Below are 27,379 nucleotides of genomic sequence, written 5' to 3' on the forward strand. Positions count from 1 at the left end.
AAAAAAATGTAGGAACTAGATGAGGTATGTCAATATTTGATCAACTTATAATAATTCCAATACAGAGAATTTCTAGATTCTAAGTTTATCAAATAGCTCAAAATTCAAGTTAGAACACCCTCTATACGATATAAAAAAGAACGAACAAAAAATTTAAATCTTGAAGCTCACAATATATATATATATACTTTAGATCAGTTAATTGATGATTTATGTCAATTAATTGTTTGGTGAACAATTTAATGCGTAAAGTGCTCAATACCAGAGAAAATCAAATAGAGCTTCCATTAGATAATATATTTCCTTGGCAAGGTAAAAATTGTACATAACTCCGAGTTATGTACAATTTTTAACTTATCAAGGAAATATATTATCTAATTGATGATTTATGTTACTTCTTTTTGTTACTAGACTTAAAACACTATGAATCATTAATAACAGAGATGTCTCAAAAGACAACCACACTTATTCAACATATTAAAGCATTGGGCTTAAGTCAAAAAGAATGTGCGAAAGTCATAGAATATCTAAATGATTATGCTGAGGATAAATCTGTAGTAAATCTTGTAAAAAAATTGATCAGTCTTCTTCAACCTGTTGAATATTTGTCTTTATTAAAAGACATTCGACATTCAATCCGTCAAAAAGATCAACCTTATTTCGACAAACTAATCAATATTTATTTATATGGAAACGATGCTTCGCAGAACAATCATTCACACAGAAAGACACATTCTGCTTTAAATGCAACAGAACCAAGATATGTAACATCTCATGGAAATAAATGGTCCTTTAAAGTTATAAACATTGAAAAAGTATCAGGTAATGTGGGTTTGTTTTTATGTGGAAAGATTGAATCCATCCCTGGACTCAAAGTTGGCTATATTGATGAAGGAAGTATTGCTCATACAAAAGGTGTCAAAAAAGGCGATTATATTATAGAGGTCAATGGTAAATCTATGGAGAAAATAAGCTTGAAGACTGCACTAGCTGTATTGCCACTGTTGACATCGTTGAAGCTCATCATTAAGCGCCCTGAAAAAATTATCAAAACTTTATCAACATCTCTGAACCCCTGGTATGTCATGTTTTATAATGTTTATAATGCTTGAAACAAATTTTTTTGGCTAGAAAAGTGTACTTCCCAAGGATTCAAGTTTTACATTCATTGTTTGTGACTAGGAATTCATCTCAGATAAAATTTCTTTGTACTTTTTCTTAAGGACCAAAGAAAAAATTTATCCGACCACAACATCTGCATCCTATACGACTGTAAAGGTATACTCTTTGGATTTAACTTAATCTCAATTATTGTAGTGATTCTTCATCGCTGGTTAGTGCAATACTTTGCCTCAAAAGCTTACAAGATTATTTTCGTACATTTGCTTGTATCACAGGGGGAGGTACCGAGTCAGTGTACTGACCCACAGAGTACTAACTTGATTTTTGGATTTATTTCCAAAAAATTAGACCACCACCCTTTTTAGTACAGTACTAACTTTCTTCCATGACCGGGACTTGACACCACCCTTTTAGTACACTGTACTAACTTTTCTCCACGACCAGATTTTTAATACCGCCCTTTCAGTACACTGTACTAACTTATACTATATACATAGGAATTTGCTGGGTTCGTGTGTTTTTACCACTGAAATTAGTACAATGTACAAACTTCTCAGTGTGTATCAATTCAGAACACATTCAGTACACTGTACTAACCCAATTCAACCTAAAAAAATACACCACCCCAACAGCTATGGGTCACTACACTGACCCCGCACCTCCTGTGTAGCAAGCGTGAATTTTTGGAATGGAGTTAATGTATTCGCTCTTACCACACTTTTTCGACTATTGTATTATCGACTTTTTGTTTATTTTCTTCAGTCGCCAAGCCAACAAACGATCAAGCTAGTTCGAAAGTCTTTCAAAGATTCCATTGGATTCTCAATACGTGGTGGAAACGAATATCTTAGTCCTATATATGTGTCAGGGTTGGTTGATTATTTGATGTTTCATTGTGTTCAATTTTTACTTCCGTTGGTTGAATTTCTAATTAAAGGTTTTATTCTTATTTAAGTGTTCTCGTTTCATATCAGACACATATTTCATATCAGGAAAGTGTCAGCCTATTATTATAAGCAAAAAAGATGTATTTCTCTTTCTGACCAATCTTGCTCCACATCCGTATCAATTCAATATAAAAAAGCTTGTAAATTAAAATCGATGAGTAAGCAAACGAAATCGCCAGTTAAGTTTAACCAGAAGATTCTATGTGTCATCCGAATCGCTATTATGAATCCTATTTCCAAAGTATTACTTCTTGCTCTGACAGTCAAGTGAATACTCGACCTTAGGAACAGACGTTTTAATTTCAATCGGATCTTTTCACACTTATTTGAATTGTAACATTCCACAGATATCTTATATAAACCACTAGATAGAGCTATTTTAATCAAAATAATCCACTATCTTTGACAAGTAGACCAAAGTTCGGTGCCTGCAATTTGATCGATCAAGTCTATCTTTTGGCTCGTCACTTCGCGCCATTCATGTTTTTTTGCTTGGTTGAACAAATTGCCGGTACCGAACTTTGACCTACTGAGACGTACTTTCAGCAAAGATGGCGTATTCTTTTTCTTCACCTGCCGTTGCTTGGGAAATACAGAGTAGCTCTATCTAGTGTTTTTATAAGATATCTATGCGGGCTACCCGCTCAAAGACCTTCATGAGTTCTAACATTTTTTATTCTTCGAGATGAATCGCTTAATTGTTTTAATGACTTTAATTACACTTAATGCATTCGTCCACACTTCGATAATTGATTACGTTGCTGTTACAAAGAATGAAACCTTTTGTAAACACATCCCATCGAAAATCAAGAGAATGAAATCGCCTGTCAGTTATTACTCGAACTCTGATGCAGATTTTAATCTTGTATTATCTGGTGATATCGAGCTCAATCCGGGACCAGCACCAAAATGCACCGAGTGTGATAAAGGAGTTGGAACAAATCGCAAGCGCCTATATTGTACCAAATGTCTGTGTCTAACCCATGCATCATGTTCGAACCTCTCAAAATATGAACAAAACCGTATGACATCTCGAAACGTCGTGGAATGGACATGTCAGGGATGTATCATGTCCGTCTTTCCATTTTTTAGTCTACGAGATCTGAATGACAGTCTTCCGATCGATGAACTGATAATCGAAAATCCTCATTTAAATTTATTAAACGATAATCGAAATCTAACCTCCATCGCACACTTAAACACTCAATCACTTCTTTCAACGTTCACTGAATTTTCTTCTATGTTGACGGACCTACAATTCGACATTATTACCCTCAACGAAACTTGGCTTCAGGACAACAAGGAGCAAGCGAAATATGTCGAAATTGCTGGTTAAATACCCATTTTCAAGCACCGAAAAACACGAGGTGGTGGAGTTGGTCTTTACGCAAAATACTATCATCATTTTCAACCGCGCAAGGACTTAACGAAAAACTCATCCCTTGAAATTGTGGCTGCCGAATTCCGAGGCCGAAACAAAAACACACCTTATCTCGTAGTCACCGTTTACCAACCGAACTTCAAGGAAAAAGAAAAGCTTCATTTGCACGAAATGGAATGGCGTTATCATTCTGACCGGTGATATGAACATTGATCTTATCGGTCAAGAAAAAGAATCGACAATTCGTTACAAAGAAATACTTACCTCGTACAACCTCTATCAGCATATCTCAAAACCAACACGACTCGATAAAACTTTAATAGATCATATTATAACCAATATTCCTAACAAAGTCACCCACAGCAATGTCATGCCCACCGACGAGATAAGTGACCATAATACCCCCTACATCTTGCTGAATATTAAAAAGGAACGATTCCAACCTCGCTACAAGTTTCTTCGTGATGACAAAAATCTCAATATGAACTCATATGTCAATGATGTAGCACAAGCACCCTTTAACACCATTTATGCTTTCGACAATCCAGAAGACCAAATCGATATCCTCAACTATCTAATCCTCGAATGCATCGAAAATCATGCTCCACTGAAACGTGTGAAGCTGACCCGCCCCATCGCGCCATGGATGAGGGACCCAGCTATCAAAAATGTCGAGCTCAACTTGAACTTTCTCGTCAACAGGCTAAGTTGAACCCACAAGACAAAACCACCTACAAAGAAAACCTCAAAAAGTACAAAAAGAGACTGAAAGAAATCAAAAATAACTTTTTTAGAAAATCCCTATCTTCGAGGGATCCAAAAGCCGTTTGAAGTACAATACATCGAGTTTTGGATAATCAAAAATCCCGAATTAAGCACCATCCATCCGAGATGAATGATTCCTATTGCAAATTAGCATCCGAACTCACCGGCAAACCTAACGAAGACATTACCAGATAACATCGAAACGATAGATGACGAAAACGCGTTTAAAATTCATCATGTCACTTATGATGAAGTATGTCAGATCTTAAAGAGCCTGAAAAATGACTGTTCTTGCGGCTCTGGTAATATCTCTATTCGTTTTGTAAAACCGATATCGGAATTCATCACATCGCCACTTGTCAATATCATCAATAACGGCATTGACAAGAAAATCTTCCCTCGACAATGGAAAATTGCTCGCGTATGCCCTATTCCGAAAATCGACCTACCTATCAAAATCAAAGACTATCACCCAATATCGGTACTCCCTGTGCTCTCGAAAGTCTTTGAACGAGTTATCTTGCATCAGCTCTGTAAATTTATTGAAGATAAAGCTCTCTATCGTCAAACGCAGTCCGGGTTTCGTAAAGGACCTTACTGATCAAGCTTCGAGATGACATCAAGAAAGCAATGAGCAAAAGTGAAGTAACTCTTTCCATTCTAATTGATTACTCCAAAGTCTTTGACACAATAGACCATCTTAATCTCTTGTTGAAACTTCGAGATATGAATTTTTCTTCTGATTCTCTACAAATCCTATCGAGCTATTTATTGGAGAGGAGACAGTATGTACAGGTTGAGGATAAAACCTCTTCATTAAAACCTATGTATTTTGGAGTTCCACAGGGAAGTATATTAGGCCCTGTGTTATTCAAGTTTTATGTCGTCGAGCTTTCAGGTCAAGTAACATCATCCAGTATTCAATACGCTGACGATACCACCCTTTACCGTCACTGTAAACTCAAGGACTTGCAGGAAACCATCAAGGATATGGAGAAGGATGTTGATAACCTTCAGTCGTGGTCAAAAGACAGTAACCTACTATTTAATAGTGGCAAACTACAACTCATCATTTTTCATTCTCAACGCTTGAGGAATTTTCCAAAAAATCAAAGCCAACTATTCCGCTGCTCTGGCCGATCTATCGAGCACAAAACCTACGTTAAATTGCTTGGTGTCTATCTTGATCATAACTTAACATGGTCAACACATATCAACGAAATCATCAAATCCTCTCAAGGAACATTACGAGCACTACGAAAATTCAGTCGCTTTACTCCATTTCATGTTCGCAAGACTCTGGCTGAAACGATGATATTATCCAAGCTTAACTAGAGCAATGTTGTATATGCGCAAATTCCAAAGTACCAAGTAGAACGTCTTCAAAAGATCCAAAACATTGCAGCTGGGTACGTGCTTTCTCGATTCGCTACTTTAAATGACGTAATTCAACTAAAATGGCTACCAGTCAAAGAGTACATCGAATTTAACACCGCTAAAATTGTTCACAAGTCACGTCGAGATAAAAATCATCCCAGTTATCTAAATGTCGAATTCTCTAACCCTAGTAAAAAGCTTCGCTGTACACTCAAAGAACCAATGGTCAAAGTTGTTAATGATGGTACATTTCAATGTCAAGCTCGTTGGTATGATGATCTGCCAGAAAACATAAAATCTTTAAAAACTCTAGAAGAATTTAATAAAGAAGCTAAAAAATATTATTTTGATAAAGCATTAGCCAGGGTTTTATCCCTGTGATTTTTTCCTACTCTCTGAATTTAGCTCAGCACTGCTATTTAGTTATCTATCTTTTTCCCCAACCATACTATCTAGCTCGAACATTCCAATTTTTTCTCACCCCCAGGTCACCCAACGATCTTAATTATTAATTATCAATTTCAAATCCAAATTAGCATTATAAATATTTTGTCACTTTAATTATTTATGTATTTTACGGTATAAATATTTTTTTTTCTTTATTGACTTATTAATCTTACAGCCTTTTGTTTACCGTCAATGTTTTCTCGACTTCCAGCAGGCCTAGCTCTATACCTATATCTCATCCTTAATTCAATCTCTTGCCAGTCCTGTATCTTCAGCATTCTTTAATTACATTTTAAATCAATATAAAAATTTTACTATATTTAATAATTTAATAACTTATATCTTTTGCATTTTCATTTTCATAATTCTTAGTTTAGACGGAAGAACAATTTTGTAAAAATTGAAGTCGAATAAATGTTAAATAATAAAAATAATAATAATAATATTCTAATACAGTATCATTCTTATTCCAGTGTGGATAAGTTTTCGATCGCTGAATCCAGTGGTTTGAAGGTTGGAGATTGTATCTTGAGCATCAATGGAAAAGATTGTCGTGGACTAAATCATCATGAAGCTGTCCAATTTATTCAGAATAATTCTCATTTAACCTTCAAAGTTAAGGTAGTATAGAAAAAATGACTGGATTTCAATTACTACTTTCAGACTGTTTCAAACTTTGTTTTTATTTATAATGTTTCTGGTTTACCGCCTGGTCTTCCTAAAGTGATTTGCATTCCAATATCAATTGGTAGTGCATGTTGGCTTTGTCGATTCAATTATTGCGAGACGCCTAAATTTGCCGACCCTGGGTTTAAACATAAAATTATTAAAATAATTTACAGCTTGGATATTCAGGCTACTTTCTTTCCAGATAGGAGTTAGGGTCAATGGTGAAGGGGTCAAAATGGCCAATTTATTTGAATCAAATCGTACAATCAAGTGAGGGTTAGGGTGCCTTTTGTAATCACTGCCGATATTTTAAATGAATGGTTTGAAAAATCTGCTTCTTGTTTCATTCGATCGTCATCACTTTCTTTTCAGAGGAACAATTCAAAAACTCGTTCCATATCTCACCAATCGTCACGTTATTGCACTCTCCAACCGAAAGGTAGCTTTGCATTGATCTTGATAAGCCTCAAAACATCTATGGAACGTTCACAACATCCATATGAAGAACTTGAAGAATTCTTTTCAACAGCTTTTTAAACTCAGAATTTGGCAAATCGAAAATGAACAGTTTTTTATTAAGATTTCGTTTTATAAGAACTTCAAGGATTTATTGAGAATCTTGCTGAACATCAAAATCGTTGATCAAATTTTTTTATGTTTATTATAAAAATCAGGCCAAACCATTTTCAGGCTAAACATTTTTCTTGCTAAACCATTTTCAGGCTTTTGAAATTTGAAATTACATTAGTTTTGTTTTCTTCCTCATTTTCGCTTGTTTGAGGCAAAATTTAAAGGGAAAATATATTTTGACCAAAAAACTTTTCAAATTTAAAAGCTCAAAATTGAATATAAGAATTTCCAGGCTTACTTTGATTTATGCGGACAATTCATCGGGCAAAAAAGACGAAAAAGTTGCTCTGTGACGAACTTTTTAGCCGATAAGGTACACTAATCATTTATTTTTACAGCTTCAGACAAAACATGCGTATCCAAGTCAATGGAAAACCTATCTCATCAACCAAAACCGTTCAAGAGCTCAACCCTACGTTGGAAGTCCACTAGTGATCTGTACACAACAATCACCCCTAAAGAAATGGGTATAGTCAGTTTATGTTAATTTATGTTCAACATATTTCTTTATAAGAACAAACTATTTAAGAACATAAGGCTTCTATTGTCAAAATATTAAGAACAAGCTAAGAACATTTTAAGGCTTTGTAGACCCTAAAACACCCAATTTCGTTGCGAGAAATGGGCAAAAATACTCACAAAATTTTCAAATTAGGAGAAATATTTTACTCAACATTCTTCATGAGAAAAGCAGTTTTGAGCTCTGAACGAAGGAGAAACGGCGTAGCTTAGAAGCGAATACTTTTATAACAAATCTCTAATAGTAGTCCGCGCGCGAAAAAAGAGTGCTTTATTTTTCGAAAAGGGTACAAGATTTGGTATTCGTTCTTATCCTATCCGGATTTTGTCAAAGTATAAACAGTTGTCTAAGAAGAGAAATAAAAGGGAGATCTCTTCTCGAAACTGCACAGACGCAAAATGTTAGTTCAAAATCGAAAATAAGAATGTGGTTAGTCATATATTGCGATAGATTATTGATAAAATACTCTCGGGTAACTAATAGCCGGGGGGGGGGGGTAGGAATAGGAATAAGCGGGGGTTTGTAAAAATCTCAAAACTTAATAAGCGGGGGGTGGGGGTTTTCGAATAAAAATGTCCTGGGTGGAAAATTTTTGAAAAGGAGGCTAATACAGCAGAATTAGGACAAAAGAGGGAACTTTCAAAAACATTTTCCCAAAAATTAATAAGCGGGAGGGGGAGGGCTGGAATAAGAATGTCCTGGATGGAAAATTTTCGAAAAACTAATTAGCGGGGGGGGACGGCTATTATTAGGTACCCGAGAGTAAGAAGAGACAAAGAGAGGAGATCTCTTCTCGAAACCGTACAGAGACACAAAATCTTGGCTGAAAATCGAAAATAAGAATGTGGTTAGTCATATATTGCGATAGATTATTCATAAAAACTCAGCAGGACACTGTTTTATATCTCATTATTGTATCACAGATTGCTACAAACTTTTGATGAGATCAAGCTATAGCCACAATATGTATGTTTTTCTCGCCATCTTTTAGATTAAGTCAACATGATAGAGCAGATTATCGACAGTTCAAAACTCTTTCATTTTTTGCAATGTAGATTTTTTGCTTCTAATTTTTTTCATACGATATTCTTGACTCTTAGAGATGGATACGAGGAGGTACGAGAAACGATGGCGAAATTTACTTACAGTCAATGAGTACACGATATTGAAGGCTTTGTTGTCCCATGTAAGTCAAATACCTATCATTTGCGTAAACGTATATCATTAGCGTAAACGCAGTAATAATCTCGATAATAGATTTATTGAAAGGATTTGCATTTAATCATTGGAGTAGGAAAGTCAGAAAAAAATGTCCGCAATAAAAATTATCCCTTTTAACACTCCCTTCTCATAGACCCGGTAGCATTTTTTCAAGCTAGTGAGTGGGGATGAAAATAAAGGAATGAAACTCGATGGGGATTGATATTCCCATATTTTTTATGGCTGAGGATTTAAATTATCTGAAAAATTGTCAGAAAATTCAGTGGGGGTGAGAAAAATAGCAAAATAATTTGCAGTGAGGACTGATTTATTTGATTATTTTCAGGGGACAAAAATTTATTTATTTATTTATTTTCCACCGGGGACGATATTTTGGCCAATTTTTCCAGTGGAAAGGGGTCCCAGTGGGTCTGTGAGAAGGGGGTGTCTTTTATAAATGAAAAGGCCTTTTTCTTGTTTCTCGTAATGAATTTTTTATCAATTTCGTATTTATGGTTTTCCTGTATCTTGCAGTATAAGAAGAACAAGGATGTGGAAAGTTTAGTTCTCAACGTGGTGCAATCTTTCAACAGAAACACTAGATTGGAATTATTGAATGACATCAGGTTAGTTTCGGGGTGTCAACCTAAAGATGTTCAAAAACTAATGAAAACATATTTCCGTTTCATGCACGTCACTTTTGAAACGAGAAAAAATTTCAGCCGGATTTTTGATCATCTGCAAGTGTTATCAGAGTCCTCAGGAGGGGGAGGGAGTAATAAGTCAAATTGACTGACGGGTATGTACGTGTATGTTTTTCAAGATAGCAGAAATGCACTGTAAGGGTGGTCTTTAAGGGTATGAATTTCACCGATTTATTTGCTGCACTGGGTGCGATTCTAAAAGCCAATTTTTTCGCCGCAATACCGTCAGTTGGTTAACCCGCTACCCATCCCCTGGTCAGAGTCGGAGCGGTTTAAAGGACAGGGTCAAAATTTAGGTCGATTTAATAAACCATTCTTTCAACAACCACTTTTAATCAATGAGAATGCTATCAAAAACTTATTTAAGTGTTTCCGTTTCATATCAGACAATATTTTATATCAGGACAGTGTCTTGCTATTGTTATATTATGCTGATATTAACAAAAGACTGTTCTTCTTTTCCTCTTTTTGACCAATCTTGCTCCACATCCGTGTCAATCCAATGTGAAAAATGCGAAATAAAATTGATGAGTAAGCAAACGATATCACAAAACCTTTAAGGGGCTGAGAACGAGTCTGAATATATACAAACCCATCATTTTTCTCTTTAATTTATTTGTAGAAACTTGGTTCGTGATGAGCACGTGGAAAGGTATGACGATCTCATTCGATCCCAGTTCGATGGAACGTTCTTCAAAACACGTTCGAATAATCATGCACGTATGTTTCATCTACTTTTCCTTTCATCGGTCCAAAGGAGTACAAACTCAAAAGTGAAACTAATTTTCGTTCTTTGCTCGTTATCAAGAGGCATAGCAAATATCGAATTCTAAATTATTTAATACTTTTAATTCCAATAAAAATGAAGCTCTGAAAACGTTTATTAGAGATTTCTATCACAATCATTACTATTTTTTTCGACAGTTGAGCGTCACAACACAATGCCGGCGAGTTTATCTAAACTGTGGTTCCAAAGCAACGAAAATGGTGACGTCAACGATGGATTCCCGACATCAACGCCACGACAACGCCCAAGAAATAACGTGGTGGATAATTCTGGGCATAGCACCGATCCTCGATCTGTGTCTGCATCATCGGGTTATCGAGGTAATCGATATCACACAATGAACGAACGAAATCGACATCCTCGTAATGATTTTTTCGATTATGCTCCACCTCGTTCGCATTCGGTCGAGCAACGAGAACATTCGGATCGACCGACGCATTTGAAAACTAAACGAGAACGCGATCAGCAACGATCGAAAAGTTTGAAGGCGCGGAACGAGTGCCATTATCGTGAGTCATCCATTGATTCTTCGTTTAACACCGAGACCAACTGGATCTTAAAGAAACCCAACGACAATCAACAACGTCACCAAAACACGTCTTATACGGCATCAAGTAGACGTCATGTCGGTGAAATATTCCCAACTGTTGGTGATGACGTCAGAAGCTTTGAGATGGATTCGTCGCCACATCGAAGTTATGCAGAACATGATCAAAACAATAACGCCAATAATTATTCGCCATCCGGGTTGTTTCACGCCCAAAGTTTCAAAGTAAACCCAATACATCAAGAAGATCATACAAGCACTGGCTATCTTCAATATCAAAACGATTCCCCTTTATCACATCGCCGTCATAAATCAGTGCCTGATCTCAGCAATGTCGACCATTATCGCAGTAGTAGTTTTTCAAGATCACCATCGTACAAAGATCATATTGCAGCGCATAATCTAGATATTCAAGTTGCGCCGCAGAAACCCACAAGAGGGAGACCGATGAAACTTTCAGACGACCAGAATAAATATACTATACAACTAGGTAGCTCTTCTATGACTATTGAAAGTGTGACTGTACATAAACCTAGTCAAATTACCAGAGTTTGAAAAGGAAGAGAATCTTTTGTCATTGTATACAGTATATACAAAAGCCATGTTGGTTTTTTTCTTTCACTTTTCACTTGATTTTTCACTATTTTCAGCAATTTAAAATTAATTTATTTTTGTAGTATTTTAGTAAATTTTCTTATTTTTCTAGATATCTATTTTGTATTTATTTATCGGATGGTTTTAAAACACGGTCGAATATTTCAATACAAAATGTTACTGATATTTTCAAGGTCAACTAACTTTTTTTGCACTTGGGTTTTAGAGCAATACTTTCTATCCGCTTCAAATTACAAGTTTTTGTTTATATATCTGAGAGCGCATCAACTTTTTTAACTGCAGCGTATTACGATTTGAACCTATGAACAAACTATTATAAACAACTAAAGCTGAAATACAACTTTGCTCGATATTTGTATTGATAGATGATCAGAAAATATCAACTAAGCTGGTATTTAATTTTTGTTTTAACGTTCAACTAACGTTATATGGACGTTATGAATTTCATACTGTATGACTGTTTGACTTTTTCTACCGCCAGCTGATTTCCAAAACCTTTCAGAATTTCTTTGATCAAAAATCTTTAATATGTTCAAGTTTCTACCATTTCAAGCCCATTCTAAAGGGTTGATCCTGAATATGACCGGATGTGATACATACAGTCTACCTCTCTAATTCGAATTTCTATTATTCGAACCTTTCTTTCTATGGGAAAGTGGTTAAGATTACTTCTCAATCTTTCTCTAATTCAAATAATATTTTTGGTCTCTTGAAGATCGAATCGGAAAAAGTCAACAGTATTGATTTTCTGATCATATAGCAGTGACAATTAGAGAAATGTCGGAAAAGAAAGATAATTTATCATGTGTTTTGTATGGTGCCGGTGACATGCGCCTGGTAAGTTACGCTTCGTTTTCGTCTCATTTTTTAAGACAAAGAAACCATAATTTCTTGGCTTTGCTTTTTCCTTCGAAAAGTGCTCCCTAGAGTCTCATATCGGAGTCTTTTGCACAATATTATCAAAATTTGTGACGGTTAAAAATTCTTTATATGACGTCAACATGAAATTTTTCAGGCAAAACTTTAAAACAATTCTAAAAATTGGCTTAGATATAATCTAACTTAAAATTCGAGTACAATGGAAGTACAATCCTTCTTTATAGGAGCAAAGAGGTGTCCCTAAACCCAAGGATGATGGTATGACTACTTTTGTACATCTATATTCCATACATTGGTCTATTCAATTAGAAATCCATGCAGGGGGGGGGTGGGGTGTACAAACCTTTTCAAGTCAAAATAAAATTGTTGGAAATGCGAGGATACCCCCTGGAAAATGGCCCAAAATATGCAAAGAAACTCTTGGAAATTTTTTTTGTCCACTGGAAAATGAAAAAACACTCTTTTCGACACTAATTTTTCTCAGGTTACCCCCTGGAAATGTTCGTCCACCCCCCTGGTATGGAGATAAAATGCAATGGGCCATTTCAACATTCTTATCCTTCATTTATAGAATAAAGGCTTTCTCATATTTGAATGATATTTTTATAGAGGTTTTGCTTTCGATGCATTCAGTGGGAATCTGTGGAAGTGATATCCATTACTACAAACATGGCCGCATTGGAAATTTCGTGGTCAACAAACCAATGGTGATGGGACACGAGGCTAGTGGAACTGTTGTAGCCTGTGGCAAGGATGTCAAACATCTAAAGAAAGGTAATATACTAACAAGACTTGAGAGAAGAGCTAGGTTCTCTGTTGGTTGAATGTACCTACAAATCACCTAAGATACATGTATAGTCTTATAGTAGAGTTTTGCTACTATTTCGGTTTTTTAAACTCTTATCATTTTGATATGCAAGTCATTCACCCCATTCTCTTGTTCATGGTTTAAATATCGTAGATTCAACTTAGCTAGACCAATATCTGTTTACAACAGTTTCAACTCTACTAGCAATATATAATCTGCCTTCTTTCAGGAGACCGGGTAGCAATCGAGCCAGGAGTTCCTTGCAGAAAGTGTATTCGTTGTAAATCAGGGAGATATAACCTGTGTCCAGATATCTTCTTTTGTGCCACACCACCAGACGATGGGAATCTTTGCCGTTTTTACACACACGCTGCTGACTTCTGTTATCGGTTTGTCATGTTTCATTTTTCACTGAAAGTACTTTTTTTGGAAGAGTCTCTTTCTTGGGAAAGAAGGCCAATACCTTGATGTTATAGAACAAACTAGATTAAATTGCAAATTGATATCTAGAGCTCTGACCATAGTTATAAAACCCTTTTTTTACTGAAGATAAAGCCTTTGCTTTAGGTTTTAACACTTTTATTTAACGATCGATCATCATTTTCCTTTGTTGTTGCAGGCTTCCTGATCACGTGACTTTTGAGGAAGGTGCATTGCTGGAACCCCTATCAGTCGGTATTTATGCATGTCAACGAGCTTCTGTTACCAATGGTGACAGGATACTTATTTGTGGAGCAGGTTAGTGCTGTGATTTTATCGCGGGAAAGTTGAATAGCCCTCTACATACAGCACCCTCTGTCTTACAGCCCCGTTGGAACTTCTTCACACAATTGGGATGAAGATTTCTATCGAAATCCCAATTTGGATAGATATTCTATTGTTTTCAGCTCATAAACTCCAGTGTGATGGTTTTGGAATGCAATTTTTCCATTAAATTTAAAATGGGCATGACAATTTTCCAGTTAAGCTGTAACTGTAGGATATATTTCCCAACGGGGACAAAATTTCGGCCATCTGCCACCGGGGCACTGGTCCCGCCAGGTCTGTGGCACAGGGTTGTCATACATGTATGGAAGTTGTTTAAGCTTTTTGAGTTATTTGAGCTATCATATTCAAGCTTTTTCAATATAAAAGGATTTATATGTTACTCTTTATATGATTTTAGGACCAATTGGTTTAGTAACATTATTGGCGGCAAAATCGTCTGGTGCAAGTGAAGTGGCTATCACAGGTAAAAAATTATGCCAACCCCACTGATTGAAGAAATATCGGATAAAATCTTGCACTTAAACAAATGAAATTCATTGTTAGTGGTGTTTAATTTCATAACTGTAACGGCTTTTGCCTTTAGAGGCATTTCGAAGTACAAACTATCTCTGGCCTCATATCTCTTGCTTCTTGCTACCTCGACTAATAACATGTTCCTTAAGAAACTAAACGATTGATTTCAAGTGTATGTTTCTTTTACCCATACCCAATGTTTGTGAAGACGGGAACCATCTGGTTATAACTCTGACCATCAATATCAGATTGTAATCAGCTAAAACTTGTTGCTGATCCTTTCATCCCAATGATGAAATCATCAAACATCAAACAATCTCGTCCTTGGGACAAATCCCCTTTAATACTTCAGATCTTGACGAAGGACGACTGTCAATGGCAAAACAACTTGGTGCTGATGTTACTATTAGAATTCAAAGCAAAGATGGTAGAGAAGTAGCGAAACAAATCGAAAGTGTGTTCGGCGAGAGTGACAAAACAATCGAATGCACTGGAGTAGAGTCGAGCATCACTTCCGCTATTCTTGTGAGTAATTGGTGACATCTTGTTAAAAGACAAAATCGTATATTCAAAATGAGGTTTCTCTGATATGAGTGAGGTATTTTAATCAAATAGCCTGTTGTTTAGTCAAGCTTTACAATTTAGACCCGGAGAGGGGGGTACTAGGATTGCGAGCTGATGGGGGAGTGCCGCTCGACTATTGACCCCTAGACAAAGAAAAATTTTGTGAATTTTACGATCCATATTGGGACAAATTTGACCAAATTTCGATCTTTCCGGGGGTAAAAAGTTGAAATTTTCCTATTTCTCCAACCCTTAGTGAGACTGAAATAGATAGACCTCTTATTCATGAATCATCATTGTAAACCAACTTAACATTTTGAAATATAATTGATTTCTTTCATTCACTCCAGGCAACACGTTGTGGTGGAACGCTTGTCATCGTGGGGTCTGGGACGGGTGATTCAACAATCCCATTGAACACGGCACGACGCAAAGAAATTGATATTCGTGGTGTTTTCAGATATGCTAATTGGTATGTGGAGGAATCGTTTTTGGGTTGCTGGATCTAGTTTCCAGACCTTTTTCAATCTAGTAACCAGCAAAGTCACTTGCACCTCTTTTTAATTTTATTAATTAATTTTTACAATCGGACTTTTCATAAATTACGTCAAGGACATTACTTGCCTCGCAAACAGTTTCCATGGTGACTATGTCCTTGAGACACAAAATGATTTTATGAATAGAAAGTAGTTTTAATTAAATCCACTGGGAGTTAATCACCATGGCGATAATTTCAAAACGAGGCAAGTGATGTTCGTGACGTAATGAAAAGGTCTATTGCGAGCACTATCAGAATCATGGAACTAAGGGACTTGGTTCGAGTTTGGATATTTTCTTTTCCCGCAAATGTAAACAGATTTTAGCGACCTGATCACTATTTATCTCATCTTTTTAATTCTAGTTACCCGGTAGCGTTGAATATGGTAGCCTCAGGACAGATCAACGTCAAGCTTCTTGTCACGCACCGTTTCGCATTAGAAGATTCCCATGATGCATTTCGAACATCAGCTAGCAACAAAGATGGCGCCATCAAAGTAATGATTAAATGTAGTAAATAGATGATGTTATGATGTAAATAATTTTGTTCAATATCGGACTATATAGACTGAGAATATAATCAAAATAAAACACCGCCCTGTTAATGCTGCAATATTATAAAACTATAATCTTCTGACATTTCATTATTATGGGAAGTGAAAGAATAAAGTTGATAGACTCTCTTTCAGAATCACAAAGTCCCATAGCAAGGTTTTTGGGAACTAAGTATAATCATGGTCGAAATATATTGAGATTTTAGTCTATTTTAACGTTTTTCAGAATTAAAAGCTCGGGCTATTTCAGCACTTTCACTTGGAGCAGATTTGAGCTTTTAAATCAGATCCTAAGGTTCTAAATCTAAAGTTTAATTTAAACTTTAGTTGAACGCACTTACAAATCATTTGTGGTGTTTAAACAGGGAAATTCCCTTTGTCTCAAATATTTTGTCCATGATTGTGGGGTTACTTATAAAGAGGAAAATGAGAAATAAGGAGGAGATGGTTTTCGATCTCGTACCCAGAGCAACTTGCCACAACTTTTTTTTATTGATGAGAGTGATACATTCGTGATCGAAATCAGAATCATAAAAAAGGGAACTAAAGGAATGGGTTCGAGTTTGGAAGGTTTTCAATTCTTAAAACAGCATAAATGAAGATAAAGGTTTTTACTTATTGACAAGGTCGCTTACTGAAAATCTTCCTTGATTTAAAAAAGAAGTAGGATTATCAGATTCAGGAATTATTATAGAGACGCCATAGTGTCCTCCAGGATTTGTTCCCCGCACCAAATTCTTGATTTTTTTAAATCTCCCCGCTCTCCCCCCCAATTACTTTTCAGTTTTTTAGTTTCCCCCCTCTTTTTTGCTTTTCCCCCGGAAAATTCTGAAAATATCAGTCACCAACACTTGACACAAACGTAAAATTTTGCTGCAAAAGGAATGCTATGTAGACAAAATAGATCGAAAATGGGTTAATGTAAACAAACATGCTTAGAAAAGCAGACTTTAAACAGCAATAAAATGAAAAATTTAAATACTAAATAAAATCAAAACAACTTTAAAAAATACTGAATATAAGGATCCTAAAATAAACACACAAGATGAAGAGATACTAAATCAAAAAAGCATTTCACACTTCCCCCACCAAATTTGCCAACTATCGATATTTTCCCCCTCTTTTCCCCCCTTTATAAACTATACTATACTATTCAAATTTTCATTCCCCCCTCACCCATCCAAAATTGGAAAATTCGTCCCCCTCCTTTATAAAGAGGGGGGGGAGCACAGATCTGTAAAGCCCGAAGGGCTAGATTTGCGGCTTTTATCGAAAAGTGAAGCCTAGGTTTGGAAGGATTTCCTACCAAAGTCACGTGACTAAAATATGCAATTTCACCGGTTTGAGAGATGTGAAATAGCGTTTGCCGCCTACATTTTTTGATCTCGCGCTCCGAAAACAATTAAAATGCTAGATCCTATCCATCGGCACGAAATTTAAAAAGTCAATTTTTTGCTTCACTTTTTTTTGCTGGAGAAAGCTTAAAGTTGCCTATCTAGCCCTTCGGGCTTTACAGATATCTGTGGGGGAGAGGACATTATGGACGCTGGATTAATATCGAATGAAACGGTGGAGAGCGAAATTATTGTCCTTCCATTATTTCAGAAAACAATCGATGTACACAATCTCGGTCAAAATATATTGAGAATAAGCTCCTAACTCAAAGTTAAAACTCAAAGTTAAAACTCTACCCTGCCAACCTAAGTTAGAGCGCTTCCAAATCGTTTATGGCTATAAGAATTCGTGAGAACTTCCTTTTTTTCTTAAATATCACTTTTTTAGTGGCACGCACGGTGGCTTTTTTAAGCTTGAAGTTTGAAAGTTTCCGGTGTCATTGGTTCAATTTCTGATTTTGCATCTTTCTCACAACTTAAAACGTCATAACAGCATATCATTAGCAATTATGAGAAATTAGCAAAAATCAGTCAGTTGTTATCCTAGTGTCTGATGATAATAGACGATATCGACTAATTCTCCCCGAATGATTACCAATGATGCATTGCGCGGAAAGTCAATATCGTCCGTGAATTTTTTTGCGCAATGCATCATGGGTAATCATTCGGGGAGAATTCGGAAAGCCGATATCGTCTATTCCACGCAGAAACCTATGCAGAAACTAAATATAAAGAAAAAACAAAGTTTTATTTTATTTAAGCAAAAGCTTTTCGGTTAAAATCATCTTCAGCGCAAGAGCCTTAAAAAAATTAAATACGCTATCAAAAGAGAAGAAGAAATTCTTACATCTTGTCTCCACAGAGAAAGCTAAGCTGTTGTGTTCATGGCACAGACTACTAGGTCTTTTAATCAAAACTTCTAACTTCTTTCTGTTAGAGGGAACATCTGCGGGGAAAGGTTCGGAGATCGGGATTAAGTTAGATCGAGGAAATATCTATCGAAAATTTGGGAAGGTAAACATCCTTCGGGAAACCTTCCGGTTATCAAATCTCTGGATAAACAGTATCGCCTAAGTTGCAAGGTTAGACTGATGACTTAATTAGTTGTTTTTCAAGGTCTCTGTCAGTTTAGGTTTGTCAAAATAGACTCAATCAATGCGAGGGTCTGTGACCTTTCATCTAAGGAATACACAGGAATACATGTTTGAAATAAGCGAGGCTAAGGGCTTCAAAAAGGTTTAAAGTTCTTTAGTTCAGTAATTTGTTTACTTTAATCGTAGAAATTTTAGCGAGATTAATTTTAGCGTATATTAGCGAGTCGGGAAAATCTTGATATTTTCTGGATTTATTTCAGCGAATCACGATTTCAAAAAATTTCGCATGGATAAATTTTAGCGAATACTCGTCTGACAAAAATTTCACGATTTCATGATTTTGAAGAAAAAAATAATGTTTTTTAATAAAAAAATCAATATAGTCACATGTCTTTGTAACAGAATTCTTGACTGAGAACAGAAAAACTTGGAAATTTACGCCCCCATTACTAGTTTTGAAAAAATTATGAAAATGATAACAAAATGATTAAAATGAAAGAAAAAACATACTGGATTTATTTTAGCGAATCAGCTTTTCGAAAAATTTCGCGCCGATAAATTTTAGCAATCTGTCAATTCGGCGCGTTTTAGCGAGATTTATTTTATCGAAAATAGGGAAAACTCGCTAAAACGCTAAAATTAGTCTCACTAAAATTTCTACGATTAAAGTATTGATTTTCAAAGTTTTCGTAAAGTTTCAAAGGCGTGAAATAATCCACTCAGAATCACCTTTCCAACAAGGTATTAATTTTAATGATATTTTTTATTCATACAGTTTAAGAACAAAGTATCAAATTGTGTGGATTGTAAATTTTTGGAACAAATTAACTCGAAGTGTCTGATATTTAAACACAAGGAGTGATTACTTAAAAAACGAATATCTTTAGTTGGATAATTGACCATTTATCGTATTTTTAGATATAATTTATATAGAAAATTCTGTATAATCTATAAAACATAAAGAATAAATGCTATGGTTTTTTAAATAAATACACACTGATAAAATCTATAAAAAACAAGTACAAATCTCTCTAAATCATCGTCTAAAATTTACAAAATAATTACTATAATTTGATTTAAATGCTTGAACAAAACTTATGTTACATAATATACAAAAAAAATGTTGAGCACAACTCATTGTCAAAAAGTTTTAACCCTCCCTTGGGGTCACTAATGTTCCAAAGAAGGATGGAACAAATGTTGTTTGTGAAATTTGAAAAACTGTAATAATTGTTACTTGTATTTCCGATTTGAGGCATTTGAAAAAAGTAATTTGGTAAAATAATCTAATAATCTTTCTAAAAAAGTAAAACCTGGACTTAAAAGATTTTCGTTTTCAATATACGTTGAAACAATGTACTTTGCCAACCTCTTGCCCGTGTATCCCATGCTTTATTACTTTTACTTATGAACGCCAGAGATTATTATCTGGATTTAACAGTAAGCATAAAAAAAAGCCAATAATACGCAGGGAACGAGGTTGGTACTGCTTGGCAACCATGTGAACACTAAAACATACCCAGGGTACTGTTCTCGCAACCATGTGAACACTAAAACATACCCAGGGTACTGTTCTCGCAACCATGTGAACACTAAAACATACCCAGAGTACTGTTCTCGCTCATCTCTTTCGCCTCATCTTCTCTTTTCTTATATACAGCCAACAAATGTTTCTTTTGTTTCGGTAACTCGCTATCCCACACCAAACAATACCCATCCAAATTTTCTTTATTATCTTTTTGAACAGTATAAGGACTTGACCAGGGCCAGAATCCCTGACCAGAGGTGACCACGGATTGAGAGCCACCACCGAGTCGTGGACACACTGTGATTGATCGAACCGTGGATTTACTTCTTGAAATAATGTTCAAAGGTTCTACATTTTTTGTTTTGTTTGTATCAAGAATGATAACGTGTCCGCTTTCCGTGCCAATCCAGATATTAGAGCTCTCCACGATTGCCATGCTTATAGGGCGGCAGTCACGAGGCGTTAGGGTTGCGTATTCTTTCTGTAAAATCTCATGGCAGTCAATTACATCTGTGATGCAGGTAGAAATAAACAATTTGGATGTTTCGTACACTTTGATTTGGTGGTCTTCACGACACGTCACAAAAACACGTTTCTTTGTGACGGTTAACGCGGACACTATGTTGGGGGCTTTTGATCCGACATTTATTTGACGTACAACACGGCCAGAATCCATACGTAATTCTAAAAGCGATTGCCCGTAACCACATAATAAGGTATTTCCGAGTGTAGCTAGACATGCGATTGGTCCTTTTGGGATTTCGGCATCAATCTTGATGGGAGCGTTGGAGGCGTTGTAAGGGTTTTCACGATCGTAATCTATAAAGAAAAACGTAAATTAAGGTCATTGAGAATAAGCCTCATTAAAACAACATAATGGTATTTTTTACCTGCATACATAACAACAAAGCAGGGGGATCAATGAGAGAAATAATAGAAATATTTGACAACAATTTCTAAAGACTTACTTCCAGTCAAAAGGTCTTTTCCAGCAGCAACATGCAAATCACCAGACGCCAACCCCAAAACAATGCTATCTTTACTCGACACCACTTTCATCGAAAGGACGGCGTCGTTAAAAGTGACCACGTTATGCCGTTTCTTTGTGTCGGCATGGAAGACGATGACGTAGCCTTTATTAGTTCCAACCATCATGAAATGTTTGTAGGGCTCCATGCATAAGATGCGTCCTTCCTTGACAAACATTCCTTGAACCGTCTAAAATAAGAATTATTATGGTAAAAGATGTACAATTTTCGTGTCAGATAAAGGGCAAAACACGTCAAGCTTTAATGAATATCAAATTTGAGAGCCATGATTTCAACATTAATCTCGCATAGTGTTGTGATATTTTTGTTGGAATTTCTTCACAAACTTATTCTTTACTTTTATAAATACAGCAAAAAGTGATTTTTCTTCTTTGTCTTTATGTCCTTCATTATTAATTTCAGAAGGTTGCTTGACTTTAGTTGATTCTGGTCTTCTTCCTTTACTAAATTTGTAGTATGAAATTCATATTATTAGAATACGAAAACCTGATATTTTTCAACCAGTGTTACCTGTTTCTTATCAGCACCTAGGGTGAACCACGAGATTTGGCTTTGTTCCGTTTCTCCGCTTCCAGCCCAAACTTCGATCTTGTTCAAGTTGTCATGCGTTGTGAACTTACGAGATACCGTACACTCGACCGATTGCTCGCGCGAGATGGCAACCTCGCGTTTTAAACAGACAATATTGGCGTCGAGTAGCGCGTCACGAATTTTGGATGCACTTGGGCGGAATTCTAGTACGAGATAAACAAAGGATAAACAAATTGTGAATGGTGAAAATCAAGGAAGGGGAATTGCAATACACCCCTTAACCCAAAAGTTTTAAGGGGTTGAGGGGTTCGAATTTACCAGAATGACATCAAATATATGTATCTCTAAGTGCGTCATTACATTTAATTCTGACATTTGACTTCGATTCACTCTTTCATTTGCCAGTTCCTCGCCAACAACCAAATAACGGGAAAGACCTCATCGGTAGAACATTTGTCGGCAAAAAGTGACGAAAAAATCAAGGGTTGACGAATTTTTATAGCCGACGATTTTTTTATACCAATGAATCTTGTAGCTGACGAATTTTTTACCGACAAGGTATTATATTGTTACTGGATAGATAAAAGCCGTGGCAGCCTTCCCTTTCATATAACTTATGGCCTATCCATCTAGTGATTCACTAGGAGACTTCTTACCAGGGTTTGGATGTAAACATTGTTGTATCAGGTTTTCGATGTCCGTCCAAGGAGCACATCCGTGTTTCGAGATGCTATTGATTGGTTTGTTCATCAGAATCATGGCGTCTAGTTGTGATTGGAATGGAACATCTCCATATGGGTGCATTCCACCCGTCACAATCTCATAGAAGGTCACTCCAAATGACACAATATCAACCTAGAAATATGAGAGGAAATTTAAGAGTTAAAAATAACAACAACTGTTTAAAAATGGCAACTTTTTCGGCAACAATAAAACCTTATCCTACCCTTTAAAATTTGTTCCGGGAAATTCCATTAGCAAGGTTATTAGCACGGAAAACCAATTTAAATTCGAATAGCCAACCATCCCCATAAAACCAAATAAGAAATCTTATACAACATAGCCTAGCAAGCTAAACGACTAATTCAGACATAGTAGAAATAAAGCAAAATGTAATGGAGGGGAAAACTTTAGTAATTTTTTTTATACAAAGTAAATCTCGTAACAATAATCGTATTATCATATAACGCTTACACTACTGTATTACACGCATTATAAACGACTCCAGTCCATATACAAAAATAAAATCTTACCTTTCCATCATAAGAGATGTTCCGTTGCGAGACTTCCGGTGCTTGATATCCAGCCGTTCCCTTGACAGCAGTCAAACCAAGAATGGAAGACCATTGAGAGATGCCGTAGTCGGAAAGTTTGACGTTGATATGCATTCCAATGGAAAGCGAGAAAACGAGTACGTTGCTAGGTTTCAAGTCACGGTACACGATGCCACGGTCGTGAAGGTAGGCTAGACCTTCGATGATCTATAAAAGAGATTTTCGTAAAAACGTAAAACAGTGTAATTGAGAAGTGAATGGGGTTGGCAATGCATCTATCAACCCTAAAGATTGAAACGCTTTAAGAGGAATTTAAAGAACTGAAAACGAATTAAGTCAGGGACAACTTGTACTATAATGATCAAACAGGTAATCGTTTCAATACGAGACATGGTTCTATTCATGTGTTGAATATCAAATATTCGAGATATTAATTTTGTTATTTTTAATGCTGAGCCTGAAAACATACAGAGAATCCAGCTGCGGTCCATCAAAAATTCACAAGATAAGGATAAGTATAAGATCTAGGAAATGTTAAAAGAGGAAATACAAAAAATGTTATGAATTTTGCCTCTTAAATCTTTAGGAGACACGAAGGAAATTAGCTTACCTGCAAACCGATCCGATGTTGTATACCGCGACTCATCGCGCGGCCTGATTTCAAAACCACATCCAAATTACCGAGAGGGGCGTATTCCAATAGCAGCATTCTAGGTCTCAAACTGACGCCCGTGATAGAGATCAAACAAGGGTGTTGGATTTTGGTTAGAATATCAACTTCTTGGCGGAGAAGGCGATTGGCACTGATACCCCCATTCTTGATATAAACCTGTAGAATAAAAATCGAGAAAATATGAATATTTGCCGAATGTAAATGTAGAAAAAAAGGTTCTTTTTTGAACCATAGTTGATGGGTTTTTCCACATTGTTTGGCCAAACGTGCGACCAAACTTTAGTAATCTCTAATTACAAAAGGGCTAAATAGCAGCTATTGTGAAGAATTCAATTACAAAAAACAAAATTCTAAGGCCTCCAGGCTTTCCCCAAACACAGAAAGAAGACATTATAAGATTCTAGCTCAACTGGATGTCGATTGATTACCTTGGCTGCAATATTTTCTCCCTCGACATTGATTTTGTAGACAGTTGAAAAAGCACCATCGCCAAGTTTCTTCTTTTTAGCACGAAGTCCGTTTTCGTCGATATTGATTCGCTCAACAATTAAGCTTTGATCAATGTCCGCGAAAACAACGTCCGGAGCGACATCCCGTATTCTGCGTGGGCCACATTGCGGGCATTCAATAATATCAGAATGATGTGATTCTTTAGTACATTGGGCCACCGTAAAATAGTGGCAATTTCCGTACAGGTCCCCACGGCACGTGTTACACGGCACCAAACGTTGAATGGAAGATCGCGACGAGTAAGATGAATCAGAGAGGCCTGGGTACCACTCCTCAATTAGATTATCGACCAAATCAACGACCACGCCCAATACCATGAACCCGTGTTGATTCATCGGCACATAGATGTCGAAAATATTTTGTTTTTCAGGTACGGTTGTGATGAGGAACAAGGAATTCACGTCCCAAGACATATACATTCCTGTTTGCCAGTAGTCAATAATGTTTGGCTGAAAAAGAAGGGATAAGAAAATTGTAATGAGGGCCGAAAGAGTGCTATCTTGTGAAAACTTTACTAGACGTTTTCATAAATTACGTCACGAGCATCACTTGCCTCATTTTGAAATAATTGCCATGGTGAATAACTCGCAGCGGATTTTATTATTGTGAAAAGGCCTATTACTACCATGAAGAGGCTTATTGTGAGAAAGTTTTGAATTACGAGGTATTGACACCCAGTGTTGAAAAAACAAGTAACAAAATACTGTGCAAAAGTGAAACTAAAAATTATTTTCGAATGGATGGAATACATGCAATTAATTACGTAATATTCACGTAACTTTGAACATTATTTTCAGTTTGTGTAGTGTAATGGTTACATCAAAATACTGTGCTTCGAAAGTTAAACTATCGATGATCTAAAGAATATTTAGAATCAATATCGAGTTTATGCATGTCTGTTTTTCTGCGACGGAGACGGTAAGGTTCTAATTGGACTAGATCCTGACTGACTGAAGACGACGGTAAATCAGCACCTCTAACGCCGTCGATTTTGCGGGTCAGAACTGTGGGTTTTTCCAAATCACTTCAGTCACTTTACCGTCCTCAAAAGTGCAAATACACAAACTCGCTATTAAAGTTATGCGCTTCCCTTAACAAAAGCCTCGAAATCCCACTCACCTCTGAAGACAAATTTTCTTTTTGGTACACCAAAATCCTCGTAATGAGTCGTGTCCAGAACCCACTTGGGAAGTAGGGTAACCGGTACCTCCTGGTAACGACGTTCTCATCAGTGACACAGTTCTTTTGGTGCTTTGGAATGTAGTCTGGTGGTGACTGCGGTACACGGGCTGTTACAAGGTAGTCTTTGTCTGACAACGGTAAGACAATTTCAAACATCTGGAGCAGCCTGTGAACGAAATGTAAATTATGATTTGAGATAAACCTCAGGGAAAGCTAACATGTAAGCTGGAACATGTAAAAACGCAGACCTAAAAACTCTGTAGTGTAGACAAGTGGGGCGAAAATTAGTGTGGGTGGGCAAATCTTTATGACACTATCATTCATTCATTCATACGAGAAGAAAATTATTTTGTCATAAAAATCGCTCTACAATCTAAATTTGCGCCCCTCTTGTCGACACTACTACAACTTTGGTTTTAGTATAAAATCTTAAAGTTGCGTTTTCTAATACAACATTCAAATTTTTTAAAAAATATCATAGAACATATCTTCTTTATACACTGAATGCATTAAAAAATGTGAATACAATAAAGAATAATGCCCCGTCCAAAATATTGCCCCTCACACAAAATGGCTCGCCGGGGCCCATGAAAGGAGCATTTAAAGCATCTAAAGCCGTTTTGCAAATCCACAAGAGGTATGATTAAAATGTGTAAGGACCTACTTGAAATATCGATCCAAGAATTCAAGAGGGAACTTGTCGTTGGGAAAAAGTTGTGAAGATTTTTCTTTGGGTAGAACTCCGTGCTCATCAATCCAAGGGTTGATTTCACGAATGGTGACAACACGTGCCATCATCTGACATAACCATTGAGGATCAATGAAATACAGATTGTTGATCGTCCCTGATGCATCACTGAAATGCATTATGGATCCTAATGAAAGATCAAAGACAAAACATATTATTATTTTCATCACTTATAGCATAGGTTAAAGCAAGGTTTTTCGTCTGAGGCGGAAAGGATTTCACAGAGTAAATTAGCACATAATCTTAAAACTTTTGTGAATTATGCAGAGTTATGAGACGGAAAAGCCTTTTATATACTTCACCGAGACGGAATCCGTGTGAGATGGAAGTACTTTTAACAACTGCTACAAAGAGGGTAAGATAAGGGGAGTTTTATATTTTCTAATCTTTGGAACCACAATCACGGTTTAGAATATCTTCTTTCAGGAGCAGGGTGGCGGAGAAGCATATGCATTTCGTCCTTATTAGGACTCCTCAGCACTACGTACTACCTACTATATACAGCTATATATTGATTTGTGATACACGAAGTGTATTTTGATAGTTTTGAAATCGAAACTAGCAAAGTAACCTTTGACAACGTAACTTTGGAAGAGTTGTCTTATCAGAAACTTGATATAATTTACATTTTTGTGTAAAAGAAAGTTCGAAAGGTTACATTCAAAGTACTCAGTACCTCCCCAACAACCAAATTAACCGGCAACAGTGCATTCTATGACGTCATTTAGTAACGTAAATAAAGACGAAGGCGAGGTTGGGACGGATATTTAAATCCAATAAAATCAAAATATTCAATTACACTGCTAAAAGTAACAGACGTTAACTCTGCAATAAAATAGTTTTCGTCTAACAGGCTACCCTCCTAAGGGAGAAGGGACTAAATCCATGCAAAGTATGCATGGAAACCGTTGCGGAAGAAATTTGTGAATTTTTTTTTTGGCATTCATGATGAAAATGGATATAGAGTCATGACAGATCGACAAATTTAACTTGTTTATTTACATTACAAAGAAATTTTAAATGCGTTTTAAATATCCACTATGTTGCCTTAAGGATTAAATT

General features: G+C 36.2%; 3 protein-coding genes across 6 annotated transcripts in view; 2 read left to right on the plus strand and 1 right to left on the minus strand.

The window, feature by feature from the left end:
- The first annotated feature begins 408 nt into the window (after positions 1 to 408).
- LOC136798065 (whirlin-like) lies at positions 409 to 11,874 on the plus strand. The gene is made up of 10 exons (XM_067054647.1): positions 409 to 1,078; positions 1,224 to 1,278; positions 1,885 to 1,991; positions 6,513 to 6,660; positions 7,081 to 7,147; positions 7,677 to 7,805; positions 8,959 to 9,044; positions 9,593 to 9,684; positions 10,385 to 10,482; positions 10,687 to 11,874. Exons 1-10 carry the CDS (start codon positions 444 to 446, stop codon positions 11,649 to 11,651), a joined length of 2,382 nt encoding a protein of 793 aa, XP_066910748.1. The 5' UTR covers positions 409 to 443; the 3' UTR covers positions 11,652 to 11,874.
- Positions 11,875 to 12,402: 528 nt separating this feature from the next.
- LOC136798066 (sorbitol dehydrogenase-like) lies at positions 12,403 to 16,393 on the plus strand. Its single transcript, XM_067054648.1, has 9 exons — positions 12,403 to 12,548; positions 12,815 to 12,848; positions 13,200 to 13,364; positions 13,628 to 13,787; positions 14,018 to 14,136; positions 14,564 to 14,629; positions 15,032 to 15,204; positions 15,594 to 15,715; positions 16,145 to 16,393. The coding sequence occupies exons 1-9, from the start codon at positions 12,489 to 12,491 to the stop codon at positions 16,299 to 16,301; spliced, it is 1,056 nt and encodes a 351-aa protein (XP_066910749.1). The 5' UTR covers positions 12,403 to 12,488; the 3' UTR covers positions 16,302 to 16,393.
- Positions 16,394 to 19,711: 3,318 nt separating this feature from the next.
- Positions 19,712 to 27,379, minus strand: part of LOC136798067 (leucine-rich repeat serine/threonine-protein kinase 2-like) — a 34,353-nt gene continuing 26,685 nt past the window's right edge. For all 4 annotated transcript variants that reach the window (XM_067054650.1, XM_067054653.1, XM_067054652.1 and 1 more), the window contains 9 exons: positions 26,234 to 26,444; positions 25,507 to 25,735; positions 24,306 to 24,836; positions 23,815 to 24,033; positions 23,184 to 23,411; positions 22,587 to 22,785; positions 21,910 to 22,133; positions 21,319 to 21,568; positions 19,712 to 21,169 (listed from right to left, as the gene is read on the minus strand). In XM_067054650.1, coding sequence (XP_066910751.1) covers positions 20,415 to 21,169; positions 21,319 to 21,568; positions 21,910 to 22,133; positions 22,587 to 22,785; positions 23,184 to 23,411; positions 23,815 to 24,033; positions 24,306 to 24,836; positions 25,507 to 25,735; positions 26,234 to 26,444 — 2,846 coding nt within the window. In that variant the 3' untranslated portion in view covers positions 19,712 to 20,414. The remainder of the gene's footprint in view (positions 21,170 to 21,318; positions 21,569 to 21,909; positions 22,134 to 22,586; positions 22,786 to 23,183; positions 23,412 to 23,814; positions 24,034 to 24,305; positions 24,837 to 25,506; positions 25,736 to 26,233; positions 26,445 to 27,379) is intronic.

The sequence above is a fragment of the Clytia hemisphaerica genome, unplaced genomic scaffold (assembly GCF_902728285.1).
Source record: "Clytia hemisphaerica strain Z4C2 unplaced genomic scaffold, Clytia hemisphaerica genome assembly, whole genome shotgun sequence".
Taxonomy (NCBI): Eukaryota; Metazoa; Cnidaria; class Hydrozoa; order Leptothecata; family Clytiidae; genus Clytia; species Clytia hemisphaerica.

Bases quoted from the DNA above. Each gene is read 5' to 3' on its own strand.
- LOC136798065 (XM_067054647.1), top strand. From the start codon at position 444: ATGTCTCAAAAGACAACCACACTTATTCAACATATTAAAGCATTGGGC. The intron at 1,279-1,884 runs GTATACTCTTTG...TATTTTCTTCAG, and splicing joins CATCCTATACGACTGTAAAG to TCGCCAAGCCAACAAACGAT. The intron at 7,806-8,958 runs GTATAGTCAGTT...CTTGACTCTTAG, and splicing joins AATCACCCCTAAAGAAATGG to AGATGGATACGAGGAGGTAC.
- LOC136798066 (XM_067054648.1), top strand. From the start codon at position 12,489: ATGTCGGAAAAGAAAGATAATTTATCATGTGTTTTGTATGGTGCCGGT. The intron at 12,549-12,814 runs GTAAGTTACGCT...CCTTCTTTATAG, and splicing joins GTGCCGGTGACATGCGCCTG to GAGCAAAGAGGTGTCCCTAA. The intron at 12,849-13,199 runs GTATGACTACTT...ATATTTTTATAG, and splicing joins CCCTAAACCCAAGGATGATG to AGGTTTTGCTTTCGATGCAT.